This window comes from Mycteria americana, chromosome 30, assembly GCF_035582795.1.
Source record: "Mycteria americana isolate JAX WOST 10 ecotype Jacksonville Zoo and Gardens chromosome 30, USCA_MyAme_1.0, whole genome shotgun sequence".
NCBI classification, from domain to species: domain Eukaryota; kingdom Metazoa; phylum Chordata; class Aves; order Ciconiiformes; family Ciconiidae; genus Mycteria; species Mycteria americana.
In genome coordinates this window covers 100,835-117,540 of record NC_134394.1, presented here as the reverse complement: position 1 = coordinate 117,540, position 16,706 = coordinate 100,835, and the positions used below count along the sequence as shown (strand labels likewise).

Here is a 16,706-nt window from a genome sequence, read left to right as displayed (position 1 = left end):
AAGCTTTACTGCAACCTTTATTCTGCTGTATTTACAATTAAGCTATTAAAAATTTATACATTATTTACAAATTAAATAATTCCTCCAACGCCGACGCCACCCGAAAGGGAAAGGAAAGTCTTTTGGGGTGAAAGGGAGCGGTTTTGGGGTCAAACGTCCCCAGTCCGGTTGCCTGCATGTCTTCCTTCCCTCCCCTTCCCCATGGTTTCCACCCCAAAATGAAGGAAATTTTGAGGAATCCACAAAAAAAAAAAAAAACCAACAACCAAACCCAACATCAAACAGAACCAGCCACAACAATTCATGATTTTGGCTCAAAATGTTAAAAAAAAAAAAAAAGTTTAAAAAAATCAACTCCCTGAAGCGGCTCCTTGACATTCGCCCATCACCGCTTCGTTATCGTGAAATTCCTCATTAATACGCTCAAAGTTCTGGGCAATAAGAGCCAAAATTTAAGGGTAGGGAAAAGAAAATCACCCTCGTTACCAAAAATAACCGCTCCTGCTCCTCCCCACCCAAAAAAGTCACCCGCTGCCAGCTCCTCACCCCACGCTATCCTCTCACCGCCACTGGTTTTGGTGCAAAAAATGACGTTTTCCACCCCAAATCGCTCCCGTTGCTGCCGTCTCCGAATGCGGTATTTTTCCCTGAGATATTGGGCTCCTCAAAGCCCTTTTCGGTTCAAAGAGGCACTGAAGAGTCGCGGCGTCCCTGGAGCGGAGAAGAAACGTGGTGGAAGAGGAGGCGGTGCCAGATTTTTTTCGGCAAAGGCGCCAGCAGTGCCTTGCCGGCACAGTGTCGCCTTGCCAGCGCAGTGCCAGAGCCATTGCTGACTGCCGGTGAAGGAAACGAGGCGAAAATTTGGCAGTCGGGAGGTGGAAGGTGACCAAAGGAGACCAAAAAAACCCACCTCCCCATGCCGTCGGCAGAGCAAAACCAGTAAAAAACAGTTTGGGCACGCTGTGGTACCAGTTAGGGACTGGGCGGGGTCAAGTGGAGGATTCGGCGGTTTATTAAGTTGCCGTGCGGTGCCAGAGAGGTGCCCATCGGCAATGTGGTTCCCCCAACGGGCTTCAAAGGGGGGATATTTTGATGTGGGAAGCAGCTTTCCCAGAGGGTGACGGGTTAATACTGTTAATGAGCTCGTTTGCTAATGAGGTGGGTGGTAGGTGAAAGCCAGGGGGGCACTTCGAAATCCCCGGTACCCCGGTAAAGCCGCGGCAACTCGAACTGGACGCAGCTCGAGGCAGTTTCGGCTGCATTGATGCCACTGGTGACAACCCGCTCTGCAGCCGGGAGCGCTGGAAGAAGACTTCGGGTTAAAAACAGGCGATTTTGAGGAATTTCAAGCGGCACCGGCACTTGCTTGATCACTGTCACCACGATCAAACCCCCTGTCCTTCATTACCACCCCGAAACGGGTGCAGTTACCCCAAAACACACAACTGCTGGCTCTGAAACACGCACCGGACCCCGGCTCACTGGAGAGGTAGAGAGAATTGAGGTGAAAACAGGGAAAAACTGGGAAAAACAGGTCGGCAACGTTTTAGGGGTGCCAATGGGCATAGCCGGGAACCGGTTTTGCTTCCGGACGGGGGTTTTGGTGGAAAATGGGGGGAAAAAAAGGCAGAAAAAGGGGCGCCGTCTGGCTTGCAGTGTCCAAGGTTCCAGAAACACTGAGGACGAGGGGTCGGCACCCCCAAAATGGCGTCCACAGCGCGTCCGCAGCACGACCGGCGGGCATCAGTGTGAGGCTGCCGGTGGCGATGCCAGTTTCTGTAGCCGGCGGCGGCGGAGCTCCGCTGTGTCGGGTTCATCCAGCAAGGACGGGCCTTCACCGCTGTCCTCTTCCTCCTCTTCCTCCTTGGCGGTGAAGCCTTCGGCACCCACCGGCGTGGTGGGATCTGGTAAAGGGGAAAGGCACCAATTTAGCGTCTGGTAAAACCAGAAAACTCAGTTTTAACCATGAGCCAGGCTCAGGACCGGTGTTTTGCCAGGAGATGAGCTCCCCGGCAGTGTTTTAATGTGGGATTTGGCTTTTAGAACATGGACACCAGGGCTACAGGTGGCTAATTAATGGAGGAATTAACAACCGCAGTAATTAGCTGGTGACGGAGAAATTATAATTAGACAGTTATAAAAGGGTACGGTGGTGGTTTTGGGGGGCAGTCAGACTCCCAGGACCCCTGTTTCCCCCCACCACAACGGTGCCGACAGTCTCTCCCAGGGTGTTCCGCCCCCCCTGTAGTTTCCTCACGCACCGGCGGCAGCTGCAGAGCCGGCAGTGGCGGTGGTTGCGGGTGCCGAAGGGCTGCTGGGCGAGCGGAGGGGGGTGGGTTCCTCGGCAGGGGCCTCACGGGTGGAGGGGGGCCGGGGAGTGGCGGGCCGGGGCGACCTGGGGGGGGAGAAAAATCAAACAAGAAATCAAATTTGGGGGCAATTTCGGGGAGTTTTTAGGCAGGGCATGGCTTTGCCATAACCAAATCTTGTCTGTCTGTTCTAGACACCCCCAAAATCCCCCATTTTTTCAGCAACATTACCCGATGGTGGCCAGGACTGTCAGGTATTGGTTGATCTGCACCATGGCGGCATCAAGAAGGGTGTGGATGTTCTGTAGACACTGTAACCGCGCTTCCAGGTTTTGCCGATCATGGCCCTCCATGGCTCGAAGTTCTTCCTCTGTTAAGCCAGCAAAGCCAGCTGGCGGCATCGGCATCGGCGGGAAGCCTGCGGTGAGAAGAGGGGTGAGGGGAGAGCCCCAGGGGATGAACCCCAAAATCCTTCCCCATGCCTCGCTTACCAAAGAGGGGCGGCCACGGCATTCCCATCCACGGCGGTGGGAAAGGAAGACCCGGCATCGCCCCTGTTGCCGCAGATTCCGATCCAGCATTGGCGGTGTCACCAGGCCTCGCAGCTGCGGTGACAAAAGGGATGTGAAGGTGGCAGAGGAGGAGGGAGCCCCATTTCAGCAGCGCTGACCCCTCAGATTTTGGGAGAAAACTCACCTGATGTGGCACCAGAGCTTGGCGCGGCATTTTCGGTGCTGTTTGGTGGTTGAACGCCGGGAACTGGTGGGAAGGGACCAACTGGCGGCCAGAAGGGAAACATTCCCGGGGGGAAGGGGGGAAGGATTCCCTGAGGAACTGCAGAGGGAAAAGAGGGCGGTGAGAGCCCCAAACGCCCAAATTTCCTTCACCACAGCCAGCTGGAACGTGCCAGGTCACCGGTTTGATGCCACGTAACTGGGCTTATACGTGCCAGCAGGAGTTTCCCTGAACACACGTCGCCACAGGTGGAAATACCACCGGCTCACGCCACCACCCATGGGGATTTGACCTCCCAACCCTCTTCTCCAGCTGTTTGCTCCTCCAGTGCCATGGTCAACGACCCTGGCAAGGCTGAACTGGTGCGGTGAAGGGTAACTGGAAGTTGGTGGCACCCGTCCCACCACGCAGGGGTGATACTGGGGCGCAAAGGAGACTCACAGTTGGGGGGCTGGGGAACTTGGGGGGTCTGGGGCGGTGGCGGGGCTTGCTCTGGTGGCTCAGGAGGTGGCTGTGCCGGGAGGGAAGCCCGGAGAACGTCCATGCGGCAGGTGGGACATGTCTGCTGGCGCTGGAACCACGACCGCAGGCAGCTGGAGAGGAGACGGAAACCGTTAATCGCATGACAATGTCACAGCGGGGGACAAAGACCTCCCCAAAACACCCACCACCACCAGCACAACTGCCAAGCAGGGCTGTTATTTCACTGCCACCTCACCAAGAACACCAGAGACACCGAAACTGAGGGGACGGAGAGCGTGTGCCACCCCCGTTCCTCACCCACCTGGTGTGGAAGATGTGGTTGCAAGGCAAACGCTTGGCACCCGTCACCATCTCCTCGCGGCAGATGATGCAGACATTGTCCATGGCCTGCAGCTCTTCCGGCGTGGCATCAGGGTAGCTGTGCAGGGAGGAGAGTTAGATGGAAAATGCCAGGGAAAAAAAACCCTTCCCACCATTTTAGGGGAGGTTCAAGGGGGACATGGGAAGGTAGCAGGACTTCTGGGTCCTCCCCACTGCCAGCTGACCCTTCCTCCTCGCCGTTATCCACCAGATTTTTGGTTAAATTAAGGTATTAGATTAAATTAAGGTAAATTAAGGCAGGAGGGGCTTGAGATATCCACAACCCTGTCGCCCTACAGGGTCCTTCCAACCTCCTTCCCATGCAGCAAACGAGGCATTTTCCTCAAATTTGTTTTTCTTTAGGTGGATCCCACCTCAAAAGCAACCACCGAGGAGATGCCAACAAGAGCTCAAAGCACCTGGCAAGGGGTAGAAGCCACGTTCTCCGCGTTACTCACAGTGTATTCATGTTGCGGATGGCCCGGCGGGACATGATGGCATCCGTCACTGCTTTCTTAAACTGCCTGGAAGAAGACAAGGAACTGGTGGGATCAAGCCGATGGCATGCTGGCAGCCGTGCCGGCACCAGAGGCTGTGCCAAAGTCAACTCACCTCATTGCCAGGTACATGGGGCGGATGGCAAAGAGTGGGAAGGTGTGGACTTTGATCATGATGGTCATGAAGGCCATGTAGAGGAGGACTTTGATGAAGCCTGGGGGAAAGAAGCACATCAGGGTCTTGTTCTCGGACAACCACAGGTTGGTTGAGGCAGGATGGGACCTCCAAGGTCATCTGGTCCCGTGTTCTTGGACAACCACAGGTTGTTTGAGGTGGGATGGAACCTCCAAGGTCAGCTGGTCCCATGTTCTTGGACAACCACAGGTTGGTTGAGGTGGGATGGGATCTCCAAGGTCATCTGGTCCAACCATCTGCTCAAGTAGGTCACCAAGAGCTGCTTGTCCGAGACTGTGACCCAATGGCTTTCGAGTATCTCCAAAGATGGGGATGCTACCACCTCTCTGAGCAACCAGTCCCAGTTCTTTCAGGCTCTCCAGTCCCTTCATCATCTTGGTGGCCTTTTGTTGGACGTTGTCCAGCATGTCCCATTCTCTCTTGGACTGGGGAGCCCAGAAGTGCACTCAGGTCTCCAGGTGTGGCCTCACCACCCTTGATCACCTCCCTCAACCTGCTGGCAACCCTCCCAGGACACTGGTGGCCTTTGCTGTTGGCTTGTGCTCAACCTGGTATCCACCAGAACCCCCAGCTGAACCATTGCCCAGCATATACTCGTGCTGGGGGTTGTTGGACTTGGCCCATCCCTTTGTTGAACCTCATGAGGTTCTTCTTGGACCATTTCTCCAGCTGGAAAAGGTCCCTCTGGATGGTGGTGTGACCCTGTGGTGCATCAGCCAGCTCTTCCTGGTTTGGTGTCACTGGCAAAGCAGCCGAGGGAACACTCTGCCCTGTCATCCAGCTCATTAATGAAGATGGATCAGACCTTTGGGCGCTGCTGAGCACCACCTAGACTTCATGTCTTCGTTGATCGATGGCTAACTGAGATTCATAACGATGTATCGAGCTTTATTGGGCCTCACCCAGATGGGACAGCCCCCCCCAAACCCCAAAATTGGGTGGGATGAGAAGAAAAAAGGGGGAAAAGAGGACAACGTACCTGTGAAGAGCTCCGTGTACAGCATGTAGACGGCTTTACTGTCCCAAGGGTTCTCATTCTGCAGGTCAATGGAATGTAGGACGTACTTGATGAAGATGGTGAGCACCATGGTCATGAGGATGGCATACTGCGGGGAGGAAGAGCGCGGTAGGGCGTGAGGACCGGGCCAAGGAGCCGTTTGTCCATCCTGGGGATGGATGCGGAGGTTTGTCCATCCCCAAGAGGAAGCAATCTCCTACCTCAAAGCCAAAGACGAGCTGGACAGAAGCGCCTCGCGTGAGTATGCTGTGGTACGCGTGGTTAACAAACAGGAAATCCAGGATTCCCAGGAGGAACATCAGGGCTGCGGTGGGGGAAAGAAATCCGTATGAGGGGATAGTGAGGAAAGAAGATAATGGGCATTGAGGTAGGGGGCAACCCCCAAAAACTAAAGCTCTGAGGGTCACACCCCAAAACGTATCCCACCAGAAGAGCGGGACCCTCAAGGAGCATTGATCCCAGGGAGGGGCTGAATGGCTCTGCGCTAAAGAAGGGCTGAATTAATGTGTCCCAGTAACAAGGCTGTCTCTTTTGAAGCCCCCTCTGCTTTGAGCCACGTCTAGTGTCCTACCAAAATCCCCCCCAATTCCTTCAAAAGGTGATTTTTACATCCCTAAATTTCCTTCTCCAGAAGCAGGAATATATTTTGCTGTGGATCCGGCCTCGTATTTTTCCCACCCGGCAAAGCTGGAGTTCGTTAAACCCCCAGCAACCCCATCCTGCTCCCTCTGCAGCCTCATTAACGCTCCCTCATTAACGAGGCTGGCCTGATAAGGTTTATCGAGCACCGATGGTCGCACGCTCCGCTGCACCAGGTTCTTCCCCGGTCGTATGCAAATGCGTAGCCAAAATTATCTTTCCTGACCAGCTGCCGGCAACGCGTCAAACGGCAAAGTGCCCGCGGCTGGGCAGTATCCGGCCCAGGGCGGAGAAAAGCAAGATACTCACAGACGATACGGAAGTGGAAGAGCCAGGAGATGTTGGGGCTCCTTTCCATCTGCAAAAGAGGTAGAGAAAGGGTTCAGGTTTTCCTAAAAAAGGCTTTTTTTATGCTTTTATGTTTTCTCACCACCTGGCACTCACAAAGTCCACCCGGTCTTCAGCCAACCAGTGGAAGCACTTGAGGAAGAGGAGGAGGGTGAAGAGGGCGACAAAGCGAGGGCTGAAGTCATCCCTGAAGACAGTGAAGGCCAGGCAGGTCTCTGTCACGGCGTACCACGACCGCTCGAGTAGGTGCTGTGGGAGAGGGGGAGGCAGTGAGGAGTATGGGGGGCTTCCCCCCAGCCTTCGCTCCCCATTTTTGAACCTAAAATGGTGCCCAAGGTCTCTCACGGTTCAAACCCTGCCCAAAAATGGCACCAAAGGCTTCTTGGAGTCCCAAATCCCACCCCAAATGGAGCCAAAGGACTCTCAGGGTTCAAAATCCCCCCCAAAATGGTGCCAAAGGCCTCTCAGGGTTCAAAATCCACCCAAAATGGCACCAAAGGCCTCTAACAGTTCCAAAATCCCCCCAAAAATGGCACCTGAGGCCTCTCAGGTTTCAAAATCCCCCTCCTCAAATGGCACCAAAGGTCCCTCAGGTTTCCAAACACCCCAAATGGCACCAAAGGCCTCTCAGGGTTCAAAATCCCCCCAAAACTCTTCAGTATCCGCACATCCCTGTGGGCTTTAACCCCCCCAACAGCACCACCGCTTCCTCCAGCGCTGGCAACAGTTCTGCCTGTCCCCGGCGCCAAATTTAAACCGTTCCTCACTGTCGCTCACCTCCATCTCCGCTGCCCGCAGCTGCCCAAAAAACACCTTGCCCATAAATTTACCAAGGAGAAAAACCAACACGAAGGCCTGGATGTAGAGAACCTGCGGGGGAAAAATGGGGAGGGGAAGGAGGTGATGGGGAAGAAGCCGTGGCGCAGCCAAAACTCGTTTCAGTGACAACCGGATGCAGGGGAGGGTTTGGCGCCACGAATTTGCATCCCAGGAGATGGAAGAGACAGTGATCGGGCACCAGCTCAGCCTCAACCCTGTTTTGGGATTGCCTGAGGGCTCCCGCGAAGGCAGGAGGAGGTGGCAGCGGTGTCTTCCCACCCTCCCCGTGCGCCAATTGGTGCTGTGGCAGCTCTCGGCACAGGCGCTCGCTCTCCCCAGGGGGTCGCCGGTGTTTTTGGTGAGCACCGTTAAACGGAAAACGACCCATTTCAGTCACCAAAAGCAGAAGTGAGCCGCGATGAGAGCTCCCACCCCCCATGCAGCACCACGAACCTGCCATGCGAGCTAGGAGGCTCATTCCCCACCCCAGCCGTGCAGATTAATTACCCACCGCTAATTAATTACTTACAGCCATGCTGGGGCTGGATTTGGTAAGATAAACCACGGTGGGATAGAACTGGTGCTTCAGGTAATAGGCATGAGCCACCACCGCTGTCGTCAGCGCCAGGCTCCCCGCCATCACCACCGCCGTGCAGAGCATCTCCCTGGCTTGGCCTGCCAGATTAAAAACCATCAAATTGCACCAAAAAAGGGATTTTCACTTAAAAAACCCCACTATTTAGTGTAAAATCAGGGATTAAATGGCCGCCCTCACATCTTCAGGATGCGGTTAACCCCTTTTTGGGGTGATTTCTAGCCCAACAGGAAAACAAGACCCTAAAACTAATGATGCTGCCAACGAGTTGATTTTTTTTTAACCCGCTAACGATTCCTGTGGGTAACAAAAAATATGAAGCTTCAAACGGAACTTTTCTGCCCCAAAAACGGTCCCAACAGTGCCACCAGCCCATGTCCTACATACTCGGCATCACTGGCTGCTGCGTCTCCCATGTCCCCAAATGTCACCTCCTTGTCCCCAACCCCAGCTCTCCCTTAAGTGCCATCTCCTTGTCCCTGACGCCATCTCTCCCCACCTCCTTGTCCCCCCACCCTCTCCCTCCGTGCAGTGGGGGCCAGACTCCGCCCCCCCCTCCAGTCACAGCACCTCTCTGTCCACCCCCTCCATGTCCCCCTCCCCACTCCCACTCCCTCAGGTGACAAGTCAGTCCATCCCTCCTCCAGCCCTCCCACCAACTCCTGTTCCCCCACTCCCCAACTCCCCCTGACACGCTCCTGCCCCACTTGGTGCCCCCACATCCCTTCTCACATCCCCTCTCCCCCCTCACACCACAGACCGCATGCTCTGCCCCACTGCAGGCCCCAACCGTGTCCCCCCTCAAACCCCCCTCCCCCTCTGGGCCACCTCCGTGTCCCAGACCTCCAGGTGCCCCACATGTCCCCCTGCATCATGTCCCCCTGCATCATGTCCCCTATCTCTCAAGGTGTCCCCTAATGTCCCCGCCACATCCCAGTCCCCCATACCCTGTCCACCCTTGGGACCCAACTTTCATGCCTCCCAAGTCCCGTGTTCCATTAAGTATCCCCATGTCTTCATTCCCCTCTCAAGTCACCTGTGCCCCCCCCAAACCGTTGCCCCTCTAAGTGGCCCCAATACCCCCGATCTCTCCAAGCTCTCCTTCACATACCCCCACCCTTCCAGGTACCCCCATGTCCTTGTGCCCCCACCCCCAGCCCTCCAGGTCCCCCCCCCATGTCCCTGTTCCCCCCCCCCGCCCCATGTATCCCTCATATCCGCGCTCCTCCCCTCGCGTCCCCTACTCCATCAGGGGCCCAACCTGTCACCGGTCCCCCCACGCCCCCCGGGCCCCCCCTTTCGCTACGGCTCCGCCCCAAGCCTCCCCAGTGCTTCCGCCTCCCTCAGGCCCCAGTGTCGTCGTCGTCGTCGATCCCCCCACACTCACTCCGATCGAGCCCCGCCACCGCCGCCGCCGAACCCTCCCCCGCCTCAGACCGCTCCCCCACCGGAAGCGCCTCAGTGCGCGACACCTCACTTCCGCCCGGGCTGCACCACCCGCTGCCCGGGGGGGATCCAGGAGGGGGTCACTTCCCCGCTGCTTCCCCCCCCCGCGCTCCCCCATAATGGCTCATCCCGAGGGAGATGCTGAGGGTCTCCCTTCCCAGCCTGCCCCCCACGCGTGGCGTGGGGGTCCACGAACCCCCCCCAAACCCGCTGGACTCCCCCCCACGCCTGCTCTTGGTACGGTCCAAGCTGCCCCGCAGCCGCGCTTGGGTGGGCGGGAACGCCAAGGGTCCCGTGTCTCGCTCTCATTGGCCAGCCCCCGCGGCGCTCGACCAATCAGAAAAAAAAAAACCACGGGGCGCCGGTTAGTCAGCGGCTGTTGCTAGGGGAGAGGCGGCAGGGGGCGATGAGTTGCGCTCGGCCTCAGCCCTCTCCGCGCTCCTCACGACGCGACCTTGACGGGGGGAATAACCCGCCGTTCCCCCCTTCGCGGGGCTGGCAGTAGGCCCCCAGTCACCCTCAGCCACCTGGGAAGACGCAAATTGGGCTAGATTTGCCCTTGTTTGCCCCTTTTTCATACCTCACGTCACATTCGATGGGTTTGTGTCCCCTCTAGGTGCTTCACAGCCCTTTTCCCGCCCCTGTTTTCCTCAAAAAACTCCCAAATCCCTCACCCGGCCCCGCGGGGGGTAACACACGCTGTGCCTCCAACCCACTTCACCCTTGCCCCCCGCCCCTCACAAAGCCCCGCCTATCAGCGACACCTCCTCCGCTGCTTCGCGCCTGTGATTGGCTAGCATCGCTCACCGTCCCGCCTTCCCGCCTTTGACAGGCAGTGGCGGGTGACGGCAGGGAGAAGGGGCGGTGGCCTCTTCCTTCTCCGCCTTCTGATTGGCTGGGGTCGCGGGCGCACTGCCTATAGAAGCTGACGCCCGCCGGAGGGGCGGGGTCAATTTGGCTCCTCCTTTGTGTCGCACGTACCGCCCCTCTTCGCGCGCTCTGCTCAGGTGAGAGGAAAAAGGCGGGAAAAGTGGTTGGGTGCAGCGAGGTGTCGTCGTTGCTCCCTGAGGCGATTTCTCTGCTTTCTCCCATTTCTGAGGGGAAAAAGGGGGCACCATGAGGTAAAATTGCTCCCTTCTACCCTGTTTGCTGAGGGGAGACTGAGCCTTGGTGCTGTGAGGTGAAAACAGCCCTGTAAATCCTTTTATTTTCCCATTTCTCCTTGATGTGTGAGGGAGCAGTGTGGCATGGTGCCTCATACCCATGGTGAGGGAAGAGGGTTTTTAGGGGAACATGGAGAGGGGATTTTAAGCTCTGAGTGCTCTGCTGTCCCTATGTACTGTGTCCTTTTAATCCAGCCTTGGGATCAAAGGAGAGGAGGCAAGTGCAGCCTTTTAAGTGTTCTTCTGTTTGCTTGGAAAAATCCTCTGAGGGGGGAGAGAGAGGATAATTATACCCCTCTTAACTCACTGAAGCCAAATTTTGGTGCCCTTGAGCACAAATAAACTTGTTTGAATGCTCTTTTTTTATAATTCATGGTGTTTTTTGAGGAAACCACCACAATGCCTTTATGTCTCAAGGAGGTGGCAAGCTGTGCCTTGGCAGCTGGGTGATAGTAATCTACTGAAGTGCCTTGAAGTGAAAAATAAAAAAGGATTTTATTATTTTCTCAATAGAGAAAATAATTATTTTCTCAATTTTCTCTTCAGGGTGGTTGTTGAGCAGCTGTGGGGGTGAGATATGTCCCTTCTCCCTATGGTGCCCATTTGTTTGAGCTTGGGTGCTGGGGAGTGATGATAAAACCTGCAAAACCAAGGTGTTACTTGACTTTTTATTGAAGATAAGTGTGGTTTTATTTCTTAGGGGATAAATCTGTTGTCTTTGTTGCCCCTTTGACTGAGACAAGAGCTATTCTAACCTTAAATTCCTTTATTTTTTTTACCCTTTTCAGCATCTGACTCCCATAGCAGCTATAAAAAAAAAAATCATTGAAATCCCTCAAGGACTGGCGCTCCCCACAGTTAAAGTATCTTTTATTTTAACCAGGGAATATCTATTTGGGGGCAGCTCAGCCACTGTTCTGCCATCTCCAACCCCTTCAAAGCAGATTGGATTTCTAAACCAGGAGTACTAGGTTGGCTTTTCTTAATTCAAAAAGGTCCTTTTTTTGTCAACTACAGGTTTAATTTTCTCAGCAGCTGTTTTTTGAGGTATTTCAGGGCTTTTTAAAGAGTACTGCTTGGGGCTGATGGCAAGGTTTTGGCTGGATGTTCTCTGCATCCCTTCCCTCCCCTGCAAGGGACAGAGCAGGTGGCTCTCAAACTCCCTTCTCCTTGTGTGGCTGCTTAAATAATCCAAAATATGATGAAATACTGAGGAAAAAAAACCCCAAATTGATAAATAGAGGGGAGCAAGGAAATTGAGGTGTGAGTGCAGTGTGTTGAGATGTTGCTTTAAATGGGAGTTGTTTGAGATCAGTGGGGCTTGGTGTGGTATTTTAGCAGCAGAAAGCAAAATTCAGCACCCTAAACATTACTAGAAAAATATTAATTTAAGAAAGTTTTGTATTTTTTTCTTGTTGGGAAACCAAACAGCATCTTATTTCACTCACAGTTTTGGGGCTGGAGGAGGGAATTTCTGCACCGTTGCTGTGGCACAGGGGAATAAGAATGAGTTAAACATGAGTTTATAAAAATGTGAGGCATTTTTTGTCTTAATACATATTTTTTTGACCTAAAATTACTTACTTAAAATAGTAAATAGGTGGAGAAAATCAGGTCAGCATGGTTACTCCCAACCTGAGGCTTCCCTGGGGATGAAGCCCTCCTTATTCTGCGAAATACCCATAGCAGCTGATTTACAGAGTCACCTCAGCCACAATGACTGCTGATTTTTAAAAAAACAAACCTAAACCCCTAAATTTTTGCAGTCTGAAGAGCTTGGAAGTGGCTGAAAAGGAATCCAGAGCCTTAAAATGGTGGGGTTTTTTGGCGCGGTGGTTGGGACGGTATGAGGAGCAGGTTGGGGTGCAGAGGGGCTGCCCTGCTTCGTTATTGCTTGCTAATGACCCTGCCTTGATTGGGATGATGGCGTGGGTAACACCAGCAGTACCTGATGCTCAAAACTGCTGAAAAAAAAAGCAGGGTTTGGGTAAAATGAGCCCTTTAGAAACGACATTGTGTGGGGTGTGAGATGCTGCTTAGGATTTCACTTTTGTGTCCTTTGGCTTGAATAAGGGGTCTGGTTTTGGGGGGGGATTTGGAGCTTTTTAGTGGAGGTCTGGGGTGCTTCGTCAGTTTTGGATGGTTTGGGATTTTTTGGGGAAGGCTGTGGTTTTTGAATGGTTGGTCTGTTCTTGAGGGGACTTGGAATGTTTGATCAAGTTTGGGGGGCTTTGGGGCATTTGTGGGTGCTTTGGGCTTTTTTGGGGTGTTAAAGGGTCAGTCTTTTTTGGGGGATCTTGGGGCTTTTGGGGAGTTGAAGGGTTGTCTGGTTTTGGGGAGCTTTGGGATATTTGAATGGCTGGTCTGTGTTTCTTTGGGGGGGCTTGGGGCAGTTGGTCTGGTTTTGGGGGGGCTTTGGGGGCATTGAAGGTTTGGTCTGATTTGGGGGGCTTTGGGGGGTTAAAGGTTTGGTCTGATTTGGGGGGGCTTTGGTCTGTGTTTTTTTGAGGGGATTGGGATGGCTTGTCTGTTTTGGGAGGCTTGGGCTTTTTGGGGGGGTTAAAGGGCTGGTCTGTTTTTGGGGGGTATTGAGGCTTTTTGGGTACTCAGAGCCTTTTGGGGGATTAAAGGCTCACTCTGGCTGGGGGGGGGCTTTGGGCCATTCCCCCACCACACCCCTCTCCCTCAGGCCAGCTCCCCCACCTCCATGAAGCCCCCCCCCTCACCAGCCCCCTCGGGCAGCGAGAGACCCCCCCAGAGCAGCACCTGGACTTGGGGGGCTGGCAGGCAGCCCCCCAACCCTGCCAGCATCCCCCAGAGCCTCCACCTGCACCACCAGGAGCGAGAAGCCTTCTTCAGCCTGCTGGGTAAGAGTTAACAGCCACAAAACCACTGAAATCCTGTAAAAAGAGGGAAAAACAAATTCCTCGCATTATTACAAACCCCCAACCGGGAGTTTTTCCCCAAAAAATTATTTTTATGTAATAAATTTTTCTCCTCTTCAAGAAGATGATGTGGTGCAGGAGTTCCTGTCAATGGATGTCTGCTGCAGGATTTCTGATAAGGTTAGTCCTTCAAAAAATACTGTTTTATTATTTTTTTCAGAAAAAAAAAAACCTTTTAAACCTGAATTTAGCTTTTTTCCCCCTTAATTTTTTTTTCCTTAATCACTTGTTTTTTTCCTAATTTTGCAGTACCTGCTGGCAATGGTGCTGACTTACTTCAAGCGTGCTGGCCTGCCCACCAGCGAGTACACCCGCATCAACCTCTTCACTGCCCTGTATGTACCCTGAGATGACCTCGTTAATGAAGCAGGGACTCTAAGGATGCTCCTCCAGAGAGCTCGCTAATGGAGCCAGGCACTAATGATGCCATTAAATCTCCCCGAAGGGTGTTAAACCCCAAACCCAAGCATCACAGAGATCCCCAAGCTGCCTCATCTGCTTCCCATTATCCCTGCCTGCTGAATTACCCAAAATCCCCCGAATTCACCTCATTTTTCTCCCTGCAGGTACCTGGCGAATGACATGGAGGAGGATGAGGAGGAGCACAAGTACCAGATCTTCCCCTGGGCGCTGGGCCGCCGCTGGCGCCGGCTCTTTCCCCGGTTCCTCCGCCGCCGTGACCGTCTCTGGGCCCGGATGAGCTACCGGGCGGCTGTCAGCCGGCACTGCTGTGAGGAGGTCGGTGCCACACCTGCCAAAACACAACCCAAATGCCTTAATCTCACCCAAAAAAAAAAAATCCTTGGAGGCACCCCCCCCAAAAAATCCTTTAAGTTCCCCCAAATGTGTTGGGAATCAAAAAAGAGATGAAATTTGAATTTTTACTGCGTTTTGCCGCCTGCTGCTGCTTTTCCGGGTGAAGAATGTCTGTTTTTTCTGAAAACTACCTTTTTTTTTTTAAGGTTAATTAGTGGGGTTTTGGGGTCAGGCAAGTCGCACCCCTGGCAGGAGGGGGGTGGCAGTGGACCTCCCTGTTGCACTGGCTGCTGCCAGATACTTGTGCCCATATTTAACACCAACTTGTTTGTGGGACCAAGATGCTTTTTAGCCTCAAAATTGTGGGGGGTTTAAGCCTCAATGTGGGGTTTTAAGTCCCAAAAACTCAGCAGGTTTTAAAGCCCCCCCAATGCTTTGGGGGAGATGGGTGAGGGTGTTTTAAGCCCCCCCCAAATGCTGGGGGGGTGTGTTTTTATAGCCCCCCTCCAAATGTCAAGGGGGGTTTAAGCATCCTCCAAAAATACTAGGGTGTTTTTAGCCAAAAAAAGTGGGGATTTTTAAGCTTCCCCCCCCCCCCCCCCCCCCCAAATGCTGGGGGGAGTTGGGGGTTTAAAGCCCTCCCAAATGCCAGGTGGGTGAGGGGTTTAAAGCCTCCCCAGAATACTAGGGGAGGGGTGTTTAAGTGCCCTTCCAATACCGGGGAGCCAGTGTTTTTTAGCTTCCCCCCAAATGCCACAAAGGTGGGGTGTTTTAAGCCCCCCACCAAAAAAACAGGGGGGGGCAGTGTTTTTTAGCCCCCCCCAAAAAAGGGGTTGTGTGTTTTGCCCACCCCAAAAATGCTGGGGTGGGTTGAGCCCCCCAAAAAATGCAGGGTTTTACCCCCCCACACAATACGGGGTTTTGATCTGTGGCCGCTCCTGGCAGGTGATGGCGATGGAGCCCTGGCACTGGGTCTGGCTGCGGGAGCGGCCCCCCCACCACAGCGGGGCCATCCGCACCTACGGCAGGGACCCCAGGGACCTCGGCCCCCCCCGCCTCCCCACCTGCCTGCGCTGCGCCTGCCCCCCTGCCTGCACCCTGCCTGCGCCTGCCTGCACCCGTGAGGAGGAGGAAGATGCTGCTGCCTGGGTGCAGGACGTCTTCATCCTGCAGCCGCGCCGCCGGCGGAGCCCGGCCCTGCTTCCCCAGTACGCCAAAACTCACTGAATTCACAAAAATTCAGGCTGAAATAGGATGAAATTGGGTCTAGATCATGCCCTGAATGCACTTTTTTCTACAGCTCGCTCACAGCGATTGGGGTTTTAACTCAAAATCCACCTTTGCTCATGGCAGAGCTGAACTGCTCTTTTCTACAGTGCAAGCTAGTGATTTTTGCTTATTTTCCCTATTTTGTCCCATTTCTCCCTTATTTATAACCCTAGTTGACAAAAATTGCCCCAAATTGGTTTTCTACCTATTGCCCAATACTTTTCATGTTTTTAGCCCCAAAACTCATCTCCTTCCACAGTGAGGCTGAAAGTTCTACAGGGTAGGGGGGTGACACCATCCTGGTGACACTGTGCCACTAAGAACACACACACACACCCCCCCGCCTCCCAGCACCCTTCCCGTCTCCCCCTTTTCATGCAAAAAGAGGGGAAAATGGGCAATGTATTAAAAAAACCACTCTTTTTGTGTTTTGTGTGTGGAGGAGGGGGGGGTGGGCGGGGAATAAATATATTAAAGTGTCTGCAATGCAGCTGAAGTGGCTGGTTGGGGGGGGGAGGGGGGCTGGTTTGGGTGGGCTCCCTGAAGTGGGGTGATGTGGGGGGCTGCCCCTGTCCCCCCCAACCCAGAGCCGTTTCTCTCTCTCTCCCCAGAGCTCAGGAGGTGAGGGCGGAGGGATGGATCCTGTGGGCTCAGGTAGGGATGGCGGCGGCCTCACCTGTGTGTCCTGGCCCTCTGCACATGTCGCACACGTGCTCAAGCCTTCCACACGCATGTTCTCAGGTGTTCAAGCCCCCTGCACATGTGTGTTTCTTGTGTGTCCTGCCCTACACATGCATGTCCCTTCTGTGTCCTCACCCTGTAGATGTGTGTTTCCTGTGTGTCCTGACACTGTACATATGACCCAGCCCTCTGCATATGTGCCCTGTGTGTCCTCACCCTGTGTGCGTGTGTCCCAGCACATGTGTTCCACACATCCTGCTCTCCACACATATGTCCTGACCCCATGCACACATGTCCCATGTGTGTCCCAGCCTTCTGTACACCCATATCCCCTGTGTGTCCTGGTTATGTGCACACATGTCCCATGTATGTCCAGCCCTCTGCACACATGTCCTATGTGTGTCTCAGTGCTCTGCATATGTCTGTTCCCACATGTCCCAGCTTTGC

The 16,706-nt window shown here is 54.1% G+C and overlaps 2 protein-coding genes across 3 annotated transcripts; one reads left to right on the top strand and one right to left on the bottom strand.

Moving 5' to 3' along the window:
- Positions 1-328: 328 nt before the first annotated feature.
- SYVN1 (synoviolin 1) lies at positions 329-10,152 on the bottom strand. 2 transcript variants are annotated; one of them, XM_075526149.1, is made up of 16 exons: positions 10,026-10,152; positions 7,934-8,079; positions 7,363-7,455; positions 6,682-6,834; positions 6,547-6,595; positions 5,799-5,902; positions 5,560-5,686; positions 4,500-4,599; positions 4,346-4,411; positions 3,829-3,945; positions 3,486-3,637; positions 3,006-3,143; positions 2,801-2,914; positions 2,541-2,727; positions 2,262-2,395; positions 329-1,904 (listed from the first exon to the last, which is right to left on the bottom strand). In XM_075526149.1, exons 2-16 carry the CDS (start codon positions 8,063-8,065, stop codon positions 1,744-1,746), a joined length of 1,827 nt encoding a protein of 608 aa, XP_075382264.1. In that variant the 5' UTR covers positions 8,066-8,079; positions 10,026-10,152; the 3' UTR covers positions 329-1,743. The 2 variants fall into 2 exon arrangements, with proteins under 2 accessions (XP_075382264.1, XP_075382263.1); XM_075526148.1 differs by lacking the exon at positions 10,026-10,152 and adding an exon at positions 9,387-9,449.
- A 257-nt stretch (positions 10,153-10,409) lies between these two features.
- SPDYC (speedy/RINGO cell cycle regulator family member C) lies at positions 10,410-16,529 on the top strand. Its single transcript, XM_075526114.1, has 7 exons — positions 10,410-10,452; positions 13,298-13,475; positions 13,615-13,673; positions 13,803-13,888; positions 14,120-14,291; positions 15,255-15,517; positions 16,190-16,529. Exons 2-7 carry the CDS (start codon positions 13,316-13,318, stop codon positions 16,437-16,439), a joined length of 990 nt encoding a protein of 329 aa, XP_075382229.1. The 5' UTR covers positions 10,410-10,452; positions 13,298-13,315; the 3' UTR covers positions 16,440-16,529.
- Positions 16,530-16,706: the final 177 nt, after the last annotated feature.